The following is a 22,720-nucleotide window of genomic DNA, read 5'->3' on the forward strand; positions in this document are numbered from 1 at the left end:
ATCTAGTTGATAATGTCCCTGCTCACTGCAGGGGGGTTGGACTAGATGACCTTTAAAGGTCCCTTCCAACCCAGACTATTCTATGATTCTATGCTTGTGGGAGAGTGTTGGGCATCTCACTTCGCAGCTGTGCTAAGACCTGTCACCACTTAAGCCTTCCTGCCCCTGGTCCCATGAAGGGGCAAACGCTGCCTGGCCACCTGCTGACAGCAGCCGTGGTGACTTTGTGTAGCTGGAGGATTTAACTGCAGGCTGGGATGGCAGGCTGCACCGTCCTCGCCTTCATACGAAGGAAGCACAGAGAGTTAACAGACATGACAGGCCTACCAAATGCTGTCTTCTTGGTGCCCTGCCAGTCTTGCAAGAGCTCCATGTGCAACGCCTCTCCAGGCCCACATTACACAGCCATGTCTTTTTATAGGCATCCATTCATTACAGTGCTTCCTCAAGAGGCAGGTGTCTTCCTCCTCCCCTTTCAGCACCAAACACTTCAAAATGGCCTCTCAAATACTCTTGTTTCTCACCCTCCTCAAATTATAGCCTATCATCTCTGTAGTCAGCATCTATAACTTTCCCTTGTGGTAACAACTGCTCTCTTTCGTCTCTACTGGTCCAGACCCTTTCAATTAAGAAATTAATTGAAACACCTGTATTGTTTCATCCTTTCACATCTCCATACAAACAGTGCTCCAGAAATTGCTCCAATTTACTAAAAATATCATAGTTTTCCCATGGCTGTTTTTCCAAATATCTTTCAGTAGTGCATCAGAAGTATAATTCAATTCCTGAGCATTCAACATTTGATTCACACCTTACCAATCTGTTTTTGACAAGCAACATCCCAACCTTTTGTAAATGATATTTTTTCATTGGAGCATGAAGTGGTGATTTTGATTTTTTCCTTATTTCATTCCATGAGTACTCAAGGCTTCAGATTTTGACAAGTGTTCTCCTGGATGAAAAGGTCTTTTTAAATTACTGATTGATGTCTAAATGTATTTGAAAGAACTGCCAGCCAAAAAGAAAAGCAGGATGGTTTAATTTCAAAATAATCTTAGTACATAAGGACTAATCTAGCCACAGAATATCAGATTTTAAATAATATCAGTGAGGCTGGAATAAATGTAACTTCCAAGGAGGTCATGTACCTGAAATGAAAAGCATTCACCACTAGATGTCATCGTTTCAGAGGTTAAGGAAGTGGAAAGACATTTCTGACCTTCACTAAATTAGACTTTAGGGGACCAAAAGTCTAATTTAGTAAACAGGAGCAAAAGTCTATAAATAAGACTTTAGAGAACCAAAGGTGCAGGTACTTAAGCAAAGTGCTTCTGAAGTCAATAATTTTGTATGTAAGTAAAAGCTCAGTAGACATACCAATAGTGAGCCCATCTTGCGTATGAGTAATTGTAAATGAAGCATCACAGGAAGTGCATGAGTGTGATGCTCAGGTGAACAGATATAGTGTAAGGCTGTGAGGAAGGAGACAGCATCTGTCCCCTTTAGGGTGTCTGGTAAAGGACCTTTTCAGTGCAGAAGGGGATAATAAGAAAAGGAGAAAGCCCTAAACAACACTTACAGACACAAACCTGACCAGCATAGGATAAGGGAGGCAGCAGCAAGAGCCAAAGCTGGTCAGTATGTGGAGTGTGGGGATGTTTATTTCAGTAGCATTGTCTGGTTGAGGACCTTGTCAAATGGGATGGTAAAGGAAAGGCAGAAGCCATAAACAAAATATAGAGAGACACAAACCTGTCAAACATAACAGACAAAACCAAGAAACAAACCTTGTCAGTCACACTAATTGAAGGGCTATCAAGAAACCTCAGGCAAACTGGGACTTTGCAGCTGTTGGGGATGTAAAGCTGAGGGTCCAGGATGTTGGGGGGCGGGATTGTGGGACAGTGAAACAGGTGGGCATGTTCAGGGGAAGGCGATGGGGAGGAACAAAGGAGGAGTGGACAGAATGGGGTGTAAAAGGGGCCAGTCTTGTGTAAAACGGGGCTGGTGGGTACGCTTGCCTGACCGAGCTGGGATGCTGACCACTGGGTGCTGGGGGAAAACGTCTGCATCTTTTCCAACCTGCATGTGTGTGAGGGGTGTGGGTGTTCGCTACCAAACCTCAAGCTAAACCAGCCAGCAAATGGGGGACCTGTGGGGTGGGTAAGGGGGCCTGGGATCTGGTCAGGGGTGCTCGGCAGACAGAGGGGCCATGCCAGTGCTTGGGGGATGCACAAATGTGCATGTGCTTGTGAACCTGGAGACAGTCATGTGTGCGCCTGCACTAGTGACCTTCTGTCTGGGGGCTGTCAACACCTGTGTCTCGTGTGAGCCATGAATATGGGTGCTGTTGAAGGCAGTGCCTTGTCTGTGGCAGCCTGTGTAACTGGCCGTGTCCATGTCCTCTGAGCATGTTTATGTGCCTCTGGGACATGAAAGCAGCCGGGTGGCAGGGAGCTCTGGGCTGGACCTGCTGGAGGCAGGGGTCACTCCTAACATCCTTTATCATATAGTAATGATTTTTTAAAAGAAAACAGCATGAGAAAATTCTGCAGAGATCTAATTTCTACAGAGATAATCTATTGAAAATTTGACGGAATGAGGAGCCCTAAACTCTTAAAATAGCTACTGTAATGACGTCTTCTGAAAACAGCCCAATAGAATATTTGTTATGTTTCACTTTGTGCATGCAAAACTACATGATGATACTGATATTCTAGATCACTGCAAGTTTTTTAGATTTGCTGAGATAAAAAGCCTAGTGCTCATTAAATACAACCACATTTTCCTGTTTGGTGATTTTAAAGACCCAGAACACTGCCCTTAACAAACATCTGAGATTCTTCCTTGTAGTAGCATGCCCAGTGGTGACAGCAAGAATAACTTCAGTGACATGTTCCATGAAGACTGTTGCAAACCATTGGAAGGTAAAGCAGTTGTAGCAATGTGTACGTGGATTTGTTTCCTACAGGACTGAAGAGCGAGGGGTAGAAAGGAGGTGTCATGACACTTATTTCCTTGTTTAAGTTCTGTAGGAGACAGTGCTTAACTAAAACAGATGATCTGTCACATTATTGTTTCAGTATTCTTTTTGTATGTTGTAGTGTTCCATCCTAACCTCTGGTTAAAATGAAAACTCTAGGAATTAAATATGAAAATTCAGTCTCTTAGTAGAATGCCCAATTGAATTTTATGTTGCTATTTAAAGGTGAAAAAAATTGACTCAAGCCTGTATGAAGATTTTAAAAGCCATTATTTTGGAGATGAAATCCTGCACCGCCTAGATCTTTGCTCCATGTTGAAAAAAAAGCAACCAAATGGTTACTACTACTGTGAGTCCTCTATTGTTTTTGGTAAGTATGTCTTCATTTTCCTCTTATATCAATTGTATCTACAAGTTATATGCCTGAAAAGCCATTTTTTCTGCAGTGTATGTTAGGTGATTCTTGTAACAATATCCATGGAGCCTGACAGAAGTCCGTCCTTTCATCCTGGCTCTCCAGGAACACTGTGCAGTGCTTCTTGCTGACAGCTACAGTTTATGCTCAACTATCCATCCCCATAATCCTGTTCCATTTCTCATCCTAAAATGGGTGTTTAAGATAAGTGAGATATATCACTCTCTGGAGCTGCGCATCTGTCTGTTGACTATAAAGACAGCCTGTGTGACTAAGTTAGATTAGTTGCAGTAATTATAGATGATTAAAGCTAAGTGAAATGTCTTTGGTTTGGCAGAGGTGTGACCTTACTTGGACCATACTCATAGACAGAGAGGATTTCAGTGGTACAGCAGCTTTCATAACTGTTCAGAATACCATCAAGACTTTAAACATTGTACAGACACCTTGCCTAGATCATCACAATGCTAGAAATCACAGTTGTGTCCTCCTGCTTTATCTGAACAGAAGCTTCACATCCCTATGATTAATATTCTAGGCTTGTCTTCTCATTTCTACCACAAGTCATGTCTAGCAGGAACTTCAGGTGGTACACATGGAAGGTCTGTGGACTGAGAGACTATGGAATAATGGCTTGTACAATAAAACTCTTGTTATGGTTAGCTCTCAGTAGCTGATAGTGGATCTTGGGGCTGCTATTAGTCATATTAATAACATGAGTTAAATCTAAGGAGAATAACTAGAGAATGTTGAGGATTTTTTCTTAAATGCAGACACTCCTTTAAATCTAGGAGTATATTATATGATGTATTGGGAATATCTTTAAAAATACCACTACTGCACCTGCAGATCTTTAAGAAATCAGATGACGTGGGAAGACCATCAAGTAGTAATACAGCAAAATACGAAGTTTTTTATATTAACTGCTTTTTTCATCTGATCTAATTAGGCTTATTCTTTATATATGCCATATTAGACATGAATCTCAGAAGACAGATTTATAGCAGGGAACAGGTCATGGTCTTTGGAGGTCAGTTTATATTTTTTCTTCTTTGTACTGGTACAGCTTGGTTTTTGTGGTTTTGGGACTTTTTTTTTCTGCAGTCACATCAAAGGTTGAATGTAGTGGTGTTGGAAGACATGGCATACTGAAATTCATACCAAAAGTTCATGTGAAGACTTAACTTTGTCTTTTCTCTTCAGAAATAGAAATTAAGAAATAGAGAAAAACTATTTGGCATATTGTCAATGAGCAATAGCTCCATCTCAACAAGAATATGGACAGTCTTAATAAATCTTAATAAAGCAAAGTCTTGACTTTGACCTGCTTAAGGAAAAGAGTACATCTGTTCTTGTATGGATCATCTAATAATAGGAAAGAAATATGAAAAATGTTTTACAAGGAGCCCCAACAATAAAATGCTTACTTAAAGACTATGGTAAGTTTTTCCTCATATACCTTGCAATGTTTTCCAGATTTCTGGTAATAAGCAGAAATATATTAAAAGAAAAAAAAAAAAAAAAGAAATTGACCAGAAATCAATCCATCAAGCAAATTATTCAGTGGATCTAACATATCCCACTCCAAAGCATACTAGCCTACTAGCCTTAGTAATGAAAATATTCATGACCAAGGAATGATCATATCCTCAGAAAGAAAGAACAAAACATGCAACATCAGGGAAGTTTTCCAAGATCATTGCCATCCCAACTAGCTGAATAGCAGTGTCTTCACTGGAAACTTTTCTCATGCAGACAGTTCTAAAGGAAAGCCCTGTCTTCATCCTTCAGTAATAAGGAAACTCAAAAAGATGAAAACTTCTATTCGTTACGAAGATACATCCTTAAGGAGTAAGAAATCTCTAAACATGAAAACTTCTGTATGTTATGAAGATACATTGTTAAGGACTAAGAAATCTCAGGAAGACAAAAACTTTATGAAGGTACCGTGTCCATCCTCAAATTCTGCAAAACCTTTAAAGGTATGATGAGCATAAACAAGCGGAAAATTTCTGATCCGGGCACCTCTTCTAGTTGAGCTAGTTTTGATGGAAAGATCCAACTTTCAGAGGCTTATAATTGACAGAAATACATGTGAATAATGCATTATACTTCATTTTTCCTAAGCACATATTACTTTTTTCATCTATATAGAAACTATACCTGGTTAATAGGCAAGTTATACCTGATTATACCTGGTGCCTCATCTGCTGTTTATCAGCTGCTTTTCAAGGTCTGGATTGTTTCATTCTTAATGCTATCAAAACCGATACTGTGTTGGAGACAAAGGGTGTTCGTGATCAGTTATTACTACTTCCTGTTGTTTGGACCAGCTTTACATAAATACTGTTATTAAAAGTTAGTGCTTGTTTCAGGACTCCATGTAGGGCTGTGGTGGCAACTTGGTTTCTGCCTTGTGGTAACCTGCTTCCCTATGCTGCAGCATTGATAGTGGAAGAGCTCACTGGTCTTGAGGACTGTTTTGAGAACTTATGATTAAATACTTAAACAATACTTTGAACATGTCAGGCACTTTACAAATGCTCAGTATTATTTCCTGTTAATGTTTTTGTTTGCACTTAGGGCTGCCTTTTTTTAGCTTAGGTAGACTGTTACAAAACAAATCGAAAGTAGGACAGGGGAAAAAGAAGTGTAGGATGTCTGTTTAAATTAGTGACAACACGATTGCAAAATCAAACCAGTCAAAATTAAAGTGAGATATATTTATACATATCTATCCCTCTAAATATATCATATTTATTACCTTGTTATTCATATCTCATAGTTATGTTTATATCTGTGTATATAACTGTATATCTAATGTCTTCTGTACACATTTGTCCATTCAAATATGTGTCTATGTGCATCCAAATGCTTAGAGAAATAGAAATTACCAGATTATTTAACATGGTATAAAATTTTTTCATTTGGGTGAAATTGAAGCTCCACTATTCACAAATATACTTCAGAATATTTTGGAATATGTATCTGGTTAAGGAATTTGGTAAATAACTCATTACAAATAAAAGCTGTTTAGTGGTATATTTGGCAGATATTTACAGTGTTTTCTGAAACATTTTTATAAATGTCTCTTCTTGAACTTGTCTTGTTACTAACATCTCAGAATGCTAAAATTAGACAGTCAGTCTTTCAGCTGTCTTTCAAATATGAGTCCCATTAAATGGCTTATAACAGCAGTCAATCAACTGGTATTCAAAGCAAGAACCGGATGCTTGTTTGGCTTTAACTCAATGCTGGTGTGACAATGCGTAAAGACTTTATGGGAAGTGTCGTTTTCACAGGCCGAACAGAATTTTCCTCTGAATTATTTTTACATGAATACTACATCTGGCTTTCTCTAGCCATGGTATTTGAACAGATGCTCTTCACTAATACCACATTGAGAAAGTATAGTATTATTAGCCCCACTTTTTTCAGTCCTATACAGAGTGAATCTTGCCTAAAAACATACATTTAATTTTTCTGGTTTTGTACACATTAATATCTATTTATCTAAAGCCAATAGGAGACAGAAAACAGCTATATGGGAGCAGGGTTTAAATGTTTATCTTTTAATTTTGGAGAAGAAACTATATTTTAATGAATTTTGAAAAACTAATTTTAAAATGTTTTAAAATGTGATTTGAATAGGGCTTTTAGTAACTATAGGTAGCTCGGATATTAAACACAGGAGGGACCTATTGCAGTTCTGTTAATACATCAGAAATAGTGAAATTTGAAAATTACTTAATACAGACAAAACACTGTAGCTCTAGTTCTTTCTACGTGTATGTATACTCAAACATCTTCTTTCCTTGAAGTGCACAGAAAATACAAAAACAGTGTTTACTTTTTGTTACCTAGAGTTTGGGCCATACTTGAGCGTTATGCATTTAATAAGATGAAAAGATCTAAAAAGGGATCAGAACTAATGTTAGAAACAGAAGTCCATACACAACAAAGAACTGCGTACTACCATAGCTACTAAGTGCCACATCACATATCAGCTTGGTAGCTGTGCATTTTAAAAGCATGTTTAAAAATATGAGAGCATAAAAGCTTGATATGAATAAAGGCAGCGGTGAAACACCTGCTGAGCTCAGTGATATGCGCAGCAGGTGAACAGGCTTTGACAATATGCTACAGAGCAGCATCTACTATCTTCAGCAGAGCCCACCAATATCTGCACCAGAAGATTTATCTGCATCTGCATGCCAGTGCCACAGGGTGTGTATTCAGGAGTTAAAATTTGATGTGACAGTGACAGTAATGTTGAAGTTTCATCCTCAAAGTAAGAGTTCATTTTATTCTTTAAAGCAAACAAAACAGCAAGCCAACAAAGTGTCCTTCAGACCGCCCACCTTACGGCAGCTGTTATGTGCCACCTCAAATCCCAAAGAAGACCAGTGAATGTTGGAATGAGTTGAGCTTCTCAAGTATATACTCCTTCACCTGAATGATTGGTCAGTTCTGTACATCATGGTGAAGATGTTCAACAGACCCTGACATTCAAAGGGAGCATTATGTAAATCTTCTTATGTTAAATATGCCTTTAGCATTAAGTATCTCACTTAAATATTTTCGGGATACATTCATGAAGACTTTTCTAGACTTGTTGCAAAGAAAATGTCAAGCTGTATTCAGCCTGTAAACTGTGGTAAGGTTCCCCTGAGTAGCTAGTAAGGAGAAGTTTATATACTAGACTTCCCCTGTGCTATCTCTGAGGTGGAGAAACTTCAAGAAGTCTGTTCTGTGGTGTAAACCACCCAGCAGGTTTCTCTGACTTTCTGCATAGCCAGAACTCATATATCTGGAATGTCTCCCAGGTTGGAGGTTAAAGGGCTTACAGTTCCCCTTAACCCTTGCAATCTAGAAATAGCAATATGGAAATCAAAATATCAGGCTACAAACATCTATTTTATCTGAATAAAAGCATAATAATATGGTAAAAGATAATGCTCTTTGCTGCTTAAGTAATTCCTCAAACAGATGCCTTTTTAAGTAGCAGAACATTAATAGGTCGATTTACATTTCAATGGAACTACGTACAAGTTTGGTGTCTAGTCTGACCTTGTCAGCAAGGTACCTTCTGCAGTCTCTCTGAAATAGGAGACACCTACAGAAAGTCATTCATCCCATCCTAAAATGTGTATGTAAGACAGGCAAGATCTAAGAGGTGTCTAAGATAGGCAAGATGTGAGTCTAAGATATGCTACTTGAACAGTTAATATTTGTTAATTAGCTTGCTTGTTAATTTCATATATGTATAGATAAAGATACAATTTTCCAACTAAATGTCAAAAAGATGCATTATATTTGCAAGCTTCACGTTTCTGAGGGAGATCAATAACATTATGAATGGAACATGTTACAAACAAAATTTATTCTTGCAGATTGCTGCTGTTAGGCTAGTCGAATCATTAAGTAACTTTTTAATTACTTAAGTTTAATAACCTTGAGTTAGGATTCAGTGGTGCATTTTATGCTTCCACATTACATTTTACGATGTTAGCCAGGCAGCTGCTCAACACCCGTGTCTCAAAGAACAAGATGCTCCTGGTGGTGCCTCGTGTAAGAGCTCTGCAGACTGAAGATCAGTTGGTCAGCAGTAGGTTTTGGGGGTACCTACCAAGAAGAAAGAATCAGAAGAAAGAAGAATGGAAGAAGAGACTCATCTGTACCTGAAGCAGAAAATAGGTATGATAACATCACTTTTTGAACTCAAAATAATACTAAGAAGAAACAGAAGACTGAAGATAGAAGAACTGGAAACCAGTTGGTAGCTGGATAGATTGTCAACATCTCTCGGTTTGCTCTTTTTAAAAAATGCACTGCCAATGTCAAGCAAAACATACAGTAATATTTCACCTTCATCATCAAGGAATAAGAGGGTTCAAATACCGTCTGCGATATGAAGTTTGCCCAGTTTGTCTGAACACTGTTTAAAGTGGCACTGGCTTAAATGAAGAGAAAGACTGCCATTTGTCTCCTTTAGATACTCTCCCGATTCTCTGTCTACAGGTGGTTTGACCTAAATGTGGTCGATTTTATTCATACAGCAATTGAACATTTTCTCACATTGGAAATGGCAATGGTAACCAAGTAAATGCTGTTTTGATTGTCCAGATTGTACATCCTCCAAAATTACGCATATCATATCTTGGTTTCTTTTACCCTCTCTCTTACTCTCATGACAGTGAATCATTTTTTCTAAAGTAATGAATCATTCTTGGATTTTATCTGTTATCGGTCCTTCTTTCTTCTTTCCCTATAATTTCAAAATACCCCTAGGTCTGTTTCTTTTGTTCCTTAATTATTCTTTCCTTGATAGTCAATTTGCAGGCTAGCTTCTACCTTCTACTCTATTAAGTTGCAAGTAACCACTCTTGAGTTTTTTGCATATCTATGGAAGTCTTCCTAAATTTTAATTAATAATATGGCAGTCATACTGCTGTCGGATAAAATTGTCTTGGGCAGCTTCCCTGGGGCTATTTCTTAACATTTGAAATGAGTAATTAATTCATAGTTTGTGATGAGTTTATCCACAGCTGCTGCAATTTTGTGCATGCAGTACGCTAAATAACTCTTTGCCTATGTAAAAAGCAATAGGTATTGTGTGCTAATCAGTAAAGTCTTTCCCTAAAGCACTATTTCTTAGCAGAGTAATATGGTAGAATATTGACTTATAAAAATTATTCTTTTAAATATGGCAGAGAAACACTCACATTTTAGGTAATAACCTAGAAGGCAGGCTCTTCATGGACATGACTAGAAAGTAGCAATCCAGTGGTTTCTTACACACATAAAATATTTTCAGTTCACTACTGGGAGCAGAGTGGTAGTCCCCTATGGATTCCTTTTTGCTAGTCTTACATTAAAACTTGATGGATATTCTCTTCAGTTCTAGCAACATATCTCATCTTGTGTCATTACATTGGGCGGTTTCTTCTGTATTTTATAACTTTCTTCTGTTGAAAAGTTGACCATTAGTATAGCATTTTGCATAATGAGATAGAATTTTTATATTAATTTTGTAGTACCAGTTGTATGTTAACAGCTATATTTGGTTTAAAAGTGCAAATTTTTATTTTGGAATGATATTTAATTGTTTTGAGGGCAAATTCTAATGTCCCTGACTTTGAGCTTTAATGTTGGCAAATGTTTGACAAACTTTTCATTACAAAGTGGCAGGGAGCTTTAAAGACAGGAACATGATATTTAGTATGCAATCATGTGTCTCCTAATACTGAAAGTAAGTAAAACTTTCTCATAACTTTCCGTGATTCTGTAATTTGTGACTCTGTGATTATGAGGTATGTAGTACTTGCTTTATTGTACAGAGTAATTTTTACAATCTTCTTTAAAAATACCATAATGTAATTCTATTCTGAATGCTATTGTCCTTTTATTTTTTAACAAAAAGGTGTCTGAAGTAGTGATGTGTTTTCATGCCAGAGCTGTTATCAGTAGTTGAAAATAAGTGAAAACAAGATTTTCCATAGATGAAACTGAAAAATATGTGCAGACAATGGGATAAAACTGATGAAGTAAATCTGACAGGAGAACACAAAAGCATATTTGACATCAGTAAGAATGTGATTCATGACTGAAAATTTAATTGATGATATAAAAAAGGCAGAATTGATTTTTCATGACATAGCATAGTATGCTATAAAATACAATTTAAGAATGTCCAGCAGCTTTTTTGTATCTTAAGTATTTCTGCTTTAAAGACATTTTTCCTCAGGCAGACTTTGATGTCCAAACAATTAATTTATTCCTAAATTTAATATATTAAAAATACATCAAAAAGATGGAAAACATTATTTTCAAGATATGTTAATTGCAAAAAGTAAACAGACCACCTACGAGGTGAGGAGTAAATTAAATATATAATATTCTTTCATTGAATAGATCAGCAAAAGATAATTACTTTTTATTCTTAACATTTTCCTAGATAGGATGTTGCTTTTGTTGATACATATTTATTATATAGTCTTAATATCAAAAGGAAGGTATGTTTGATTTATCATAATTGGATTAAGTTCTTCTGCAGTTCCTGTGAGGAGTGTTTTCAGTAGTTTGAAGGACGTGGAGTGAAAGGAAAACCAGTTTTCCATTGTTCAGATGTCAGCATTTTTAAATTGTTGATGGTTAGTGCAGATCTGAAGAGCTTATCCAGCGTGCTACATGTTTACACCAAGAGTCTACTGAGCTTCCTACCTAACCCCTGTGAGGTATTCTAAAATAAGACATGGATGCAGATCCATAGAGATCAGTACTTCAGGAATAATACAAACACTGACATAAAAATTTAGTTGTTGAGGAACAGGGCTTTGTTCTGCTTAATACCACAACTTACGTTTCTCTTTTTTAGAACAGTACTCAGCAATGAACAGAAACAGGCGGTAATTTCATTTCCAGTAGTTTTCTTATTCTAGACTGTATATAAAATATTTTTGAAGCCCCTACTATTTCTAAAAGTGGTTTCTTTTTAGTGGAAATAATTTCAAGATAAAATGTGACAGATTTTAAAGAAAACATCGTTAATGTGGCATATAGTGTCATTTCTTGTTTCCTAGAAAGCAGCAATGCACTGTTTCTTATGGAAGCAGTAGAATGTAAGAGCAAGATTACATCAACCACAAGCTAAACCATGCCATTATTGTCTTAACAGTAGACTGCCAAACTACTTGAAGTTTTAAACTATTCTCAAACACATCAGAAAGGGCCATCACAGTACCTGCTGAATACATAGTATGTGATCTTCTATTTTTCAAATGAAGATTGAACCTTTATAATCTGAATTCATATTTAATGACGGGAGAGAAACCTGAAACACCTTTTTGTTTATAGGACAGTTACACAGATCTGTTCGGTATGGACGGTTGGAGGGTATCACTCGTGCAGTATAGAGAACTTTCTGGGAAGGTCCAACATACAATTCATAAACATGTTCCTTTATCACGAGTGAATAGTTTCTATTTCTTCTTAGTGAAGTATGCCTGTGTCTGCATGTGGGCCCTTATCTGTCACCTGTCCAGCTGTGGACAGTCCAGCATTGGGCTTAATCCCCCTGCCCCACAGCTTGAAAATTGACCAGAAGATATGGGTTAGAACAGAACCACTGTAGGCAGAATGGTGCCAAACCTTGCCATTTACAGCTGCCAATAAATGGCTGAGAAATGCATAAGAAATAATTTTTTTACGCTGCCTTTCATGCTATGTGAACATTCCTCTGCTGTTCTATTGCAAGATTAAAAGTGTTACCCCTCATTACATAAGCTACCTGATATTACTTTAGTGGTTTAAGGTCCCCCACTTACTTCTGCTATGGAATAGACAAGGAATTCTAAGGATCGCCTGGAGATGACAATGCTTAATAAAGATTTTCTTCCTGCTTCTCAAATGTTGGCTGTCATCTCTAGGCTGATGCTATAGTGTTTCTGTGCAAGCATCAGTAGGTCAGGAGTCTTATGCAGCCAAAGCTGTGGTACCAAACATAAGAAAAACATGCATACATACTCATACTTATTAGACATACTTAAAGACATCTAAAGTTAGGCTTCCAATTTTTTAAGTTTCTAAACATATCTACACTGGATTTGCTGAGTCAGTGTGGATTCACACCACTTCCATTCTGAGCAGATACCTGGGTGCACGTGGTCAGCACAGTGCTGAGCTTGACAGCTTGAGTTGGCACCAGATTCTGTTCACCTGGATTCGGGTCAGCTGTGACTATGGGAAGAGCGAGCCTCTCTTGTGCTCCATGGCTTTACTTTAGGTAAATAGCTTGATTTCTGAAGCGCTGAGACACTACAGTTGACCCTCTGGCATATACTTTTAAAAACCTCTGTTGTAACTTCATGTTTTGCAAAGAGCAGATTTGTCTTAAAGAATTCTGAGTAACCATTCACAGCCTACGATTACAGCAGAAAGTAATTGCTGCTGACTGAAGACATTTTAAAAAACCTTTTACCTTTGAAATCACTTATTTAGGGAAACAGTGAAAATGCCACAATTACATTTTAATACTTAGGCACTTTTTCCATAGCTTGCTTATTTAAAAAAAATGTCTAAAGTGCTTTGAATCAGAAACCCCAGGCACTGAACTTTATTGCTTTAATCAAGAGAATAAACAAAAGGCTTTCTTACACATAAAACTGTTCCTAATTAAATACACTTAGAAAGTGGGTCAAGCCGAATAAGAACAAAGCACTCTTATTCCAAAATAAGAGCGTTCACATATGGAATTATTCAGAAACAGCTCTTAGTACTTTAAAATTCCCAGCCAGTGTTAATCTGTCTTATCTTCCAAATGCAGGCAAGCCCTATAGTTTTCCTTCCCTGTTCCTATCTATCGTATTACAAACACAAAACACATTGGATGTTAAAAATTTTTATCACTTGATTAGGTTTTGGCAGAAGAGGAGACTTGTTAGTGTATCTTTAATATTAGAAGTGTTATCTTCACATGAAAGCATGTAAAAGCAATCATTATTTTACATGGCAAATATACCTACTTATGGATGTACTCTTTTAGAAGCATATGTTGAATTCTTTGTGATCGTTATTATTGGTTAATTCAATTTTCTATACATTGTAATTTCCTTTCCTGACATATTACCCAAAATGTGGAGATGCTGATCTCCAAATATCTTAATTACCATCCATAATCTGGATTAGCTACTACCTCAGTCATTTACACCTTCCATTTGTCTTGTAGTTATCTAATTATCTAGTCAGAGCTTCTCATATATATTTTCTCTTTTCAGAAATATACAGAGCATCTGGTTTATCTTTCTTCATAATTCATTACCTGGATTGGTTTGAATGTACTTAGTGGTTGGGGTAGCTTTTCTTAATTTTGAAGAACACAAAACACATGAAGGCATACTCTTTCTCCAAATGGAGTTTAAAATATTATAGTACAATTACTTCTATATAGGCATAACAAGCACGTATTTCAAAGTAAACCTAAATCCATAATTTGAAATACAGATGTGTAAATCCTAATGCCTTAGTTATTTATAAACTATTGTAAATAATTTCCTGATAAAGAATCATCTATATTTTTACTGCTTCTCAGTATTTTAGAGCCTTTCTTGGTTTATATTACCAATTTTCACCATGATGCTGTAATTATTCGGGTTACTTATCAGGTATAAGGGCTAAGAGGTTTTAAAAATTGAATTTTTTCTGATTGTTTATCTGCCAATCCAGTGTCTCAGAGCAGAGTCAAGAAATTGCAGGCTGAACTGAGTGCTGAATTAAACCAGCCAGTGGGAAACACCCAACAAAGATCTGTGTCAACACCTCTGTCTTTCGTTGATTTTTGAGTTAGGCATCTCACCCTACTGGGATCCAAAGCCCAGTATCCTCTGCTGATGATACATGGGTACTTAAATCAGGTTTCACTTTTTAAAAAATTTTTAATTTTAAAGAGGAAATTCTTACTACATATATAGTTTGGTTACAATTCCCGCTCAGATTGGACATCAGGGCTTTTTTCTTCCCCCAGCTCAAGGGAAATCAAGCTCCCAAAGGCTGGAAAAGCCACAACGGGCAGCTTAGCATGGAAGCCAAATGATGCACCTGTGTTCTTCAAGGATCTTCTCCAGAGTAGCAAAGAATTCAGATCTCATAGGGCCAAAGAATGGGCCCCCACTGCCCCAAGTCAGACTCTGTAATCCTGTGATTATGTCTTGGAGCACCTAGTTTTACGGAGGTCACAGACACAATGTTAAAATGTCCGCTGCACTCTTAATCTCGTGGCTGACGTGGGAAAAGGAGTGCCCGGTTTCTGGATCGTAAGCAGATGGAGCCCAGGCTGTTCAAACTGAGCCAATTCTGAACATGACTGTTTCTACTGCTGGGCAATGGTAAAATATCCAGTTTTTATTCAGGTTTTGGATGCAGACACACCATTCCTGTCTAAGTGCTCTAGTGCTTGTCTTTTTTTTACTGTTCATTAGAGACAAATTATCAGTATATAGGGGTGATACATAGATAAACATATAAATGTCTCTGTGTGTGTTTTCCTGTTTGTGAGTCTGCACATGCATGCAAGTCCACATAGCATAACTCCTAGTATTTACTTTACCGTGAGGTAATGCAAAATGTTCCTTTTAAGCAGCTCTTTTCTTGCTGGAAACCTTTTAATCAATTTAGCCACAGAAGTGGGTGGTGTTTGCATGGAGGAGGTCAAGAAAAAGCACACCAGAAAAGCATTGAATAAATGTGTTTTGGACAGCCTTTGACTGTGGGACTTCTATGGCACCTTGACATATATGTAAGTTGCACAGTAGGCTTCCCATGATAGGTCTTGGACTGAGTACAGCCCAGATGTTCATTTTCACATGTATTGTTAATACCTGATTCATTGAAATGTTCCTTTTCTTTGGAAGCAGTTCAGAGAGTCTCATACAAACATGTTTATGAATGTCCATTTAAAGGAGCATCTTTCTGTATTGTTGCACGTTGTTATCTTTTGTACGTGAACCCATTTTTCAAGCTGTGCTACCTTTTGCACTCATACATAAAAGTTTCATTAGCACTGAAATAAAATGTTCATGTTTAACATTGTAATTAAATAGATAAATCCTATTTTATCAATTAGTATAAAACAGCAATTTAAAAATTAGAGCAGATACTGAAGGTGTAACCAGTGATTTCTCCTATCTCCAAAATGTATTTATCATTGCTAAGGATGAAAACTCATGTCTCTCTCCCTTCTCTAGGAGGGAAAAACAGTTGTAGTCTGTACAGTACACAGAAGATCTATGGAAATAAACAGAATTTAGGCCAAACAAAGGAAACCATTTTACTTCTTTTAAAGCCTGTTTATACATGAGTACATTTGGTAAAGAAATATTTTTTGATACGTTGAGGAAGGGGGAAAGAATTTCTTATTTGATTTAGTAGATATTTTATCTTCTCCTTGTTCTGACAGCAAATGCAGAATCACATTCCCTTTTTTGACCCTTATAAATATCATTGTGTCCTTTGAGTAAAGAAATAGGTAGGAATGCCCGCTCAGTTACGTATGTTGTACTCAGTTAATATAGGCATCTCAGTCAAAGCTCCCAATTCTTGAATTCCTTTTTAAGAATCCAAATATTTTGATCAAAATGATATCATTTTTGTACAAATAGAATGGGTGTTCACCTATGAAACTAAAATTCCAGAACACACTTCCCTCCTAGTTATAAATCTTAAAACCTGAGATTGAAAGGCCATAAGCATGCATCTGGGTGAAGATACAAGGAAGTTTTCTAGGTGTAGCGTTAGCTGGCTTTTTTTGAAAACCTTCCAGTAAATCACTCCTAGCTGTTAGCTCACTTTTGATTCCATAGATTTCTAGGAGGACTTTCAGATTATGCACTTTCAGTATTACCAACTTTATCTTAAATAGATGTCACTTCAACAACTTTTTGTAGAGATGTGATAGAAAATCATAATGTACAAGCTTTGCTTCACTTGTTCTTACTTGACTTTTTACTTCGTCAAGGAACACGTTCAGATTAATTGTTTCAATACTCTTATATATAATGACTTACAAAATAACTTATTGATTTATTTGAAAACGTATGTATTTTAATTTTCAATCTGTAAGTATATTCTGTTAATGTCTGAGTGTCTTGGGTAAGTAGTATAATTAGGTTTACATTATTTTAATGAACTCTAATATTTTATCTCATCTGTAATGGAAGGCCAATGGAAAACTGGCAGAACGATTTGTTTAAATCAATATAAAATTAGGAGGCTGTCAGTCTGTGGCAAAGGAATGGGTGATTTCCAGCAGAAGTTTTTGGTAACATTGGGGCAGAACATAATTTTTGTGTTACTTAGGTTTTTCTGAGAAGAATGTATGAAGTGAATAACAAGAATCTGTGCATGACTCACCAAAAGGATTTTAGTTCACAGTCATCTGAGAAAGCAAAAGCTGGCTGACATTCCCAGTTCTCTTTTCCTTTCCATTTAGAATTAGTTTTCTGCTTTGGTCTCAACAAAACCTTGGGGCAGAATACCATAAGAAATGAGTCAGTGTTTTACTGTCTGTCCTGATCTTTTCGTAGAGGCTATCTGGCACTTCTCATGATGATGAATCTGACATTCACACATACAGGCAGCCGTGGCAGTGTAATATCTATTAGTTAAAATTACACCAACATTTGTCCAACTTTCGATCCTTCGGCAATGCATTTATGATGTGTTGGTAGACCATATGCTAAGGGGTCACCTGCAAGTGATAAATGCAGATTATTCAGTACACTTGCTGCAAAGATATATCAATAATGAATGCATTTTTGGTGCCTGTTTGTGAAACTGAACATTTCAAATTCCATGCTGTTTTCCCCTTCCTTTCAGAGTTTAAATTAAAACAGAAAAAAGAATAATTGTAAAAGGAAATCACAGAATCACAGAAAGAAACAGCTTTTTAAAATTACAGTCAATAAGTGAGTGCTAGACTAAATATTACAATATATTAGAATATGTGGGCTAGATCCTGCAATATTTTCCATTGCCCCATTTCTGTCTTCTTAGGAAGGACTGAGAGCAAAGTTGTTCCTGAAATAAGTTTGTTTGTCGGTGTACTCGGAGTAGAGCTTAAGAGCTCAGCGCATTTGCTACCTGCAAAAGATTGTACTCTGTGTATCAGTTTTATCTGGTGTAGATATGGTGCATACTGCTTTAAAATACATAGTGCATCTCAGATGAAAGCTAGGGTGCTGCACATAGATCAGATAAAACAATTCAAAGAAGAGGGAAGCCTGAAGGGTCCATACTTGATTTCTGTTTGAAACTCAAGGGAGAGACGGCTGAATTTCTGAAAATAGCTATTGAAGCTGCATGGAGTACAAAGCTGGAGATGGTTCCATAGTCCAGCTGATCTCTGCTATAGCGTGGGCTGTCAGCCCACCTGGCCGTTCACTGAGATGAATGAATTTAGGTAGGCTGAAAAGATGGTGCTGCTATGGAGTCTTGCAGGTGCATGGTGCAGGTGTGGAAAGAGGACGTTTTGGCTTCTGTCAGTGGTCAAAGCCCTGGCAATGGCGGAGAATTAACTGCTTGGAGCACTAAGCTTTGTCATTTCGTTGGTGTAGAAGAAGCTAGAATTCCTCTGGGCATCAGTCTTGGTCACTGGTCTGACTTCCTGCGCGTTTCGTATGTGCGTGCCCAGCCCCTCAAGCACTTAAAATTGAGGATTCTCCATACTGAACCTGGTAACTGGTCAGCGCATCCGTCTCTCTTCCTGTGCTGCTCACAGACCTTCTTCCCGCTATGGCTGGCCTTTTCGAAGGATTGTTGGCTGTGAAAGAGAATGATGTATTGAAGGATATATTCAAATCTAGAGATTCCTCTTCTGGAAAGCTTTGAGGTGAAATGTGTTATTTCAAAGGAAAGGGAGTCAAGGGTTAATCCTTTTCTTTCAGAACATGTTTTTTTCTTTATAATCTGAACAAACAGATTGGCTAAGGTGTGTTCCTTGGTTAGCTATGCAGTTTACTAAAGCAAATGACAGCTCACAGGCAGATTTCAGTGAACCATAGTAAGGTGCAGCCATCTAGCAAATGCTGTCAGCTGACAACATTAAAACCTTATTAACTGTGTCTTTTTAAATATAAGTTTTACATGGATTCCTTTGCTGACTTCATGCTACTTGCCTTTTTTCCTCCCATGAATCATGAAAAGCCTTTGATACAATCTTAAAAACATAGCTGTAATGCGCAGTAACTAGCACTGGACCCTTCATTTCTGTTCTTTAGTGCTAAGTATTTATTTGCACAGCACCAAATACTGCGCTTTCACTGGCATACCGGAATAATATGGCAGAAGACTGAAAAATTACCTGAAATGCTGGGGTTTTGTTCTCACTAGAACAGAAATAATCTATTACTGCTGATTTCCAGAACTTCAAAGAGCATAAGACATCTGTCTATTCAACATTTATGTTTTCTTCAGCGTGTAAAAATACATATTTAAGGAGCGTTCTCCTGTTGTACTGTCAAGTACCTCTTAAATAAATGAAAATTTTACAGAAAGGACTAATTTAAATCTCAACTCTGTCGTGACATACATTCTTACCAGCAGCTTTAACAAGCAGGAGAAAAAGAACTTTAAAATATTCTCAGAAAGTTAACAAATCTGGGCCCTGGAGCTCCAAATATAGACGACTGGGGAAAAGTTACAATACTGAGGAGTGTTGCAACAGGAATGGAAAAGGGGCTGTAATCAAGTCCTCCTGTGCAACCTTATGTCAGCTATATTTTGGGCACATTCAATGAGCCTGTTTATATATCCCAGAAGAATTCTAGTGCAGAATGATAATGAAGAGCAATCCATCAGCAATAAAATACTGGCTGGGGTCAGCGGCATTAGCAGATATGATACACAAGACTGTGGTACAATGATAGTGCATTTCACTGACTTTCTTGACAAACTTTGGAGGGAAAGAATATTAGTAGTCACCATTTATTTTAAGGGTTTTTTTGCTTTTTAAAAAAAGTTTATTCAATTTGCTTGTTCTAGTGGAAAATTAATTTTGTGTGGTTTTGTTTTTTAAAGAGTTGTTCTAGGCTGTGCACAATACTAAACGTTCCAGAAAGCAAGTTGTAACATAATGTGATTGATAATATATGTACATTGCAAAAAAAACTCACTGTGCTGTGTTCATATTGCATTTTATTGTAAATGTAAAAAATTGTCATGTTTGAAGGGAGAACAAGGGAAGAAAGTACAAGAACAGACCTCAAACTTCTTTTTCTTGGTAGCCATTTTTTTCTGTTCATCAAAATAAGCATTTAAAAATACTAAACGTAATCAGGAAAGTAAAGAAAATATTCAAAACAACATTTGGGCAAAAAATGAAAGTCCTCTTAAGGCAAAAAGTGTAGTGATAATTCATTGGGAATTAAGGTCTGCCAATTTAGGTATCAGAACATAGTCATCAGAGCCCTGCCACTGTCACATCTTTCTCTTGTTTAATTTATATACACATAAGAAAAAAAAAATCTCTTTATTATAGTAAATAAGTTGAAAGTAAGGGAAGGTTGTTATATTCTCCTTAAAACTTTTTTGGTGTCCTCACAGCCAGGTTAACTCTCCGTAAACCATCATTGGTTTACAATAGCTGCCTCTAGCCACTTACTGCTTGGCAAAATCTTTTGAGAGATTGCCGGGCTATGAACATAACTCTTTTCAAGCTTCATTGTCTCAACTGTTCACTTCACCTTTGAAATTTTGGAAGGAAAAAGTATATAAGTGCTAAAATTTTGCCCTGACTTAAATTACACTGTTTTTTCACATGTGGCATTTAATAATTTGTATTAAGCTAAGAGTTTTGATTTCTTTTTGTGATTTTGGAAGGGATTTCCCCCACAATAACTAAGGTATTCTTCAGTTTCTGGTCTCCCCACTTTTATACATTCCTTAATCTTTCTTCTCCATAATAGCAGGAACTAGCTGAATACTGAATTAAATGAATGCTTGATAGGTCTCAGAGGCTTAGGCTTGTAAGGTGAGCCTTGGGAAGACCCGGAGCTGTACCTTGCCCCAGCTTTTCACATTGTCATTGTCTTGGGGCTTGTCTACAAGTCTTGTATGTCAAGGGTGACACATTCTTGTATGCCAGCATCCACTATGAAGTCCGCCTCATACACCCGCTCTCAGGCAAAATCACTGTAGGGATAGATGGGGTGCCTTGGGATATCCACACCACAGTCAGACACATCCACTCTGCAAAGGAGGGTGCCATGAGTACTCAGCAGAGCTTGAATATATTTGGGGTTTTCACCCAGAGGTGCTGTATGGCTTATTCTAAACACAGCTCTGAATGCATTCCTGAGGGTAAACAATCTGGACAGTTGGCAGATTTGGTCTTAAGCCTAGCCCTGAGGCTGCACTTAAAATAGAAGGTGGGTGTATCGGTGGCTGGCGTCCCAGCCTTTGCTGAAAAGGTACGGTGCGTTCAGCAAATGGAACTCACAGAAATAGTGGTTTACAGTGACAGCAGCAAGATTCTCTCTCTAGAAGGCAGTGTTGTAAAGTACATATTAGTGGCAAGATTTCCCTGGAAGTATTTTAATGTGGTTTAAAAAAGTATAGCTAAAATAGGCACTTCTATTTTAGAATGCAAATGCCAACTCAGTACCATTTTTTTCTTTATAGTACATGTTTCTAGGAATATTCTTAAGCCATGGAAGAATAAGAAAATCAAATACTTAAGATTTAATTTAGTCTAGTCACTTAATTGTTTTTTCTCCAGAAAAATCGAATTGCAAGTGTTTTCAAAATGACACAATTGAAAGTTTGATAGAATTACACATTGCATTACAAACCAAGTATCAGAAAGAAATGGGAGCATAGTCTGCACTGTCAAACACAGTAGGAAGATGTTTGCATTTGGTAAGTCCAACAGATAATTTGTTCACCTGTGGTTTTTTTTTTTTTTTAGGTGAGGATTGTAATACTGGTTTGGTCGGTGCTCCCAAAACAACACTTACAGTGATACACTGTCTGCTGCACTCTGTGTGTGTGTGTGTATGTGTGTTCATATACATAGGCTTGGGAACAGCTTAGGTTCTGAGTGCAGAAATACTTTTAAGTTGAAATGCAGATCAGCTTTTCTTCCTCACCCACTTTTTACATAATTTGCACCACAAGCATCATCTAAAAAAAGCTTTGCTAGGTTCCTTCTGGATCAGCTGAACAGTATTCAGGAGCACGAAGGCTGAAATTGCCTCTGCTTAGAAGGAATACTTCTTCGCTTCTCTTAGACTTTATCTTCTCTGAAGAGAGACACTTTCCAAGACTCAAAATTGTAATTTCTGCTTGGTGGAGGCCAGTGGTTATGCTTGATGGTTTTGCACCAGTTTGTTTTGGCTAGTCAAGGCAACCATCCTTGATAAAGCACAGCACCTTGATGTCCTTTACCAGGAAAAATTCCACCCCCCAGCTTCAGTCCCAAGGTGCTCTCCAGCTTCCCTGCCTCCGTAAAAATACATACCAGTGTCTCTTGGGGTTTGTTGATTTTTAATAATACTTTGGCTGTTTAGGCCTTGTATGGCTAGAGTTGTTATAATTCCATATCTGGTCACACTTACTTGCCTGAAATGTCTGAAAGCTTTGCTGCTGTGCTATAACGTGTCAGAAGGTAGTTTGGCTATCTCACCAAAATTTCAAGAGATGTCAAAACAGAACAAACTACAGGCCTTGAGCTAGCAAAGCACTGAAAATGTGATCAGGCCCGCCTTTGTCAAAGAATATATGCCCAAATATTTAAGATGGACCATATCCAGCTGGGGAGGTTTCAGTTGATT

At 37.4% G+C, this 22,720-nt stretch overlaps 1 protein-coding gene across 6 annotated transcripts in view; it reads left to right on the top strand.

Moving 5' to 3' along the window:
- Positions 1–22,720, top strand: part of AKAP7 (A-kinase anchoring protein 7) — a 91,966-nt gene that overhangs the window by 37,961 nt on the left and 31,285 nt on the right. For 4 of the 6 annotated variants that reach the window (XR_012659653.1, XM_075087637.1, XM_075087639.1 and 1 more), the window contains exon 7: positions 3,209–3,353. Coding sequence is in view for 5 of the 6 variants with exons in the window: in XM_075087637.1 (XP_074943738.1) it covers positions 3,209–3,353 (145 nt within the window). In the remaining variant the exon portion in view is untranslated. Of the gene's footprint in view, positions 1–3,208; positions 3,354–4,374; positions 4,569–4,601; positions 5,342–22,720 lie in introns of those variants that run through there. The other 2 variants (XM_075087641.1, XM_075087640.1) reach the window with 2 other exon arrangements.

The sequence above is a fragment of the Phalacrocorax aristotelis genome, chromosome 3 (genome assembly GCF_949628215.1).
Source record: "Phalacrocorax aristotelis chromosome 3, bGulAri2.1, whole genome shotgun sequence".
Taxonomy (NCBI): domain Eukaryota; kingdom Metazoa; phylum Chordata; class Aves; order Suliformes; family Phalacrocoracidae; genus Phalacrocorax; species Phalacrocorax aristotelis.